The 2,304-nt window shown below is 41.3% G+C and overlaps 1 protein-coding gene across 1 annotated transcript; it reads right to left on the minus strand.

Moving 5' to 3' along the window:
• Nucleotides 216–1,295, minus strand: LOC102176521 (olfactory receptor 2T1). Its single transcript, XM_005682865.2, has one exon. The coding sequence runs from the start codon at nucleotides 1,179–1,181 to the stop codon at nucleotides 216–218; it is 966 nt and encodes a 321-aa protein (XP_005682922.2). The 5' UTR covers nucleotides 1,182–1,295.

The following is a 2,304-nucleotide window of genomic DNA, read 5'->3' on the forward strand; positions in this document are numbered from 1 at the left end:
GCCACTGCTTTCTTATCCATTCATCTGCTGATGGACATCTAGGTTGTTTCCATGTCCTGGCTATTATAAACAGTGCTGCAATGAACATTGGGGTACATGTGTCTCTTTCAATTCTGGTTTTCTCAGTGTGTATGCCCAGTTTAATCTTTCACTGAGCATGGCCACATTGATCAAAGAGGCTCCCATTCTCCATTTGCATAAGAAGGAGCCAAGTGTCAAAAAGCACCCCCTGACACTCTCTGTGTACCCTTGAACCTTCCCAGTACCCTCTTCATAGCTCCAGTCACATCTTTGTTTCTCAAACTGTAGATGAGTGGATTAAGCATGGGTGTGAGGATGGTGTAGAACACAGAGAAGACTTTGTCTTGTTCTGGCCTGTGGTAAGAGTGTGGCAGCATGTACGTGTACATGGCAGCCCCATAGAACAAGGTCACCACTGTCATGTGAGATGAGCAGGTGGCAAATGCCTTCTTTCTCCCTTCCACTGAGCTCATGCGGTGGACTGTGGTCAGGATTTGAGCATAGGAGGCAATCACCACAGAGAAAGGAATCAGCAGCATCAAGACACAACACACATACATAACTGTCTCATAGAGAGTTGTGTCTGTGCAAGCCAATTTCAGGACTGCAGGTGCCTCACAGAAGAAATGGTTAATCTCCCGAGAGTTGCAGAAGGGGAAACTCATGGTTATGGGAGTTAGAAGAAAGCCATCTAAAGAGCCCCCAAACCAGGAACCTGCTATAATCATCCAGCAAACACGGTGGCTCATTAGGATTGGATAGCGGAGCGGGTTACAGATGGCCACATAGCGGTCATAGGCCATGAGACCCAACAGGAAGAACTCAGCTCCCACAAGGGTGAGATAGAGGAAGTGTTGAGCTGTGCATCCCACAAAGGTGATGGTCCTTTGATCCAGCAGGTAATCTACCAACATCTTGGGCACAATGGTGGAGATGTACATCATGTCGATGAAGGAGAGGTGGCTGAGTAGGAAGTACATGGGGGTGTGGAGGTGCGAATCAGTGTGGATCAGAAATATCATGACCCCATTGGCCATCAGTGCAGTAAAAAAGATAATAGAGATGATGGCAAAAAGTAGGCCTGATGTTTCCTTTCTATTGAACAACCCTAAGAAAGTAAAGTCTGTAGAAGATGTGTTGTACTCTTCCATTGATCCCATGAGAGCACTGCTGTGACCTAGAATCTTTAAAATAAAACCATGATATTTACAAGGAATTAACACAGCATACAGATTGATTGTTAAGAAGTAGATTTCTAAAAGTTGGAAGAAAACATTTAACATATTTTTCTTCATATTACTTTGCTACTGATACTTAGCAACTAGTCTATTCTAGAAGAGTTTTAAGAAAAATTATTTTAAATCAATAATTCTTTAAATCATTGGACAAGATGACATCAGCAGATACTATCATATAACATCACATAACAACACTTAAGGATGCATACCATGATATATGGTAGTTAAACATAACCTGGTCTGTTGCATATGTGTGTACATCTCTGTGTGTGAAAATACTACCTTGGATGCTATCCTTATTCAGTGTATCTTTATTGTTACAATTATCAGCACCAACTTCAAAACATCTCAGGACTGGCTGTTCATAGTGTGTGTTTGACTTTTACTCACAAATACAAGTAACTTACCATCTGGGCTGCAAGTCAATGTCTATAAATGTTTTCACGGTGTCAGTTCATCTATAATGCAGACAAAATTGAATAGAGGAAGTAAAGTGGGCAGTGGAAATTACTCTTTCAAACCCAGATGTGAAAGGATCATCACATCCAAGCAGCATTCACTGTTACAGAATTATTTTTTGAAAATTAGCTTTCATTTAAGATGATGAATAATTAGCATTGGGATTATGATTAGTATTAGCATGTAGCACTAGCAGTTAGGATTCAGCACTGACACAAAAACATATATATTGAACAACTGACCTATTGTTTTTGGAAACTGGAATATCTTTCCCGGTAATTTATAATTAAGGAAAATTCATTGACTGTGTTCTATATAACTTCTGAAAGTGAAGTGAAGTCACTCAGTCATGTCCGACTCTTTGCAACCCCGTGGACTGTAGCCTACCAAGCTCCTCTGTCCATGGGATTCTCCAGGCAAGAATACTGGAGTGGGTTGCCATTTCCTTCTCCAGGGGATCTTCCCGACCCAGGGAACAAACCTGTGTTTCCTACATTGGAGGCAGACACTTTAACCTCTGAGCCACCAGGGAAGCCCTATATAACTTCTGGTGATGATAAAGGAAAAATTCCACAACAAAAGTTTT

The sequence above is a fragment of the Capra hircus genome, chromosome 7, assembly GCF_001704415.2.
Source record: "Capra hircus breed San Clemente chromosome 7, ASM170441v1, whole genome shotgun sequence".
Taxonomy (NCBI): domain Eukaryota; kingdom Metazoa; phylum Chordata; class Mammalia; order Artiodactyla; family Bovidae; genus Capra; species Capra hircus.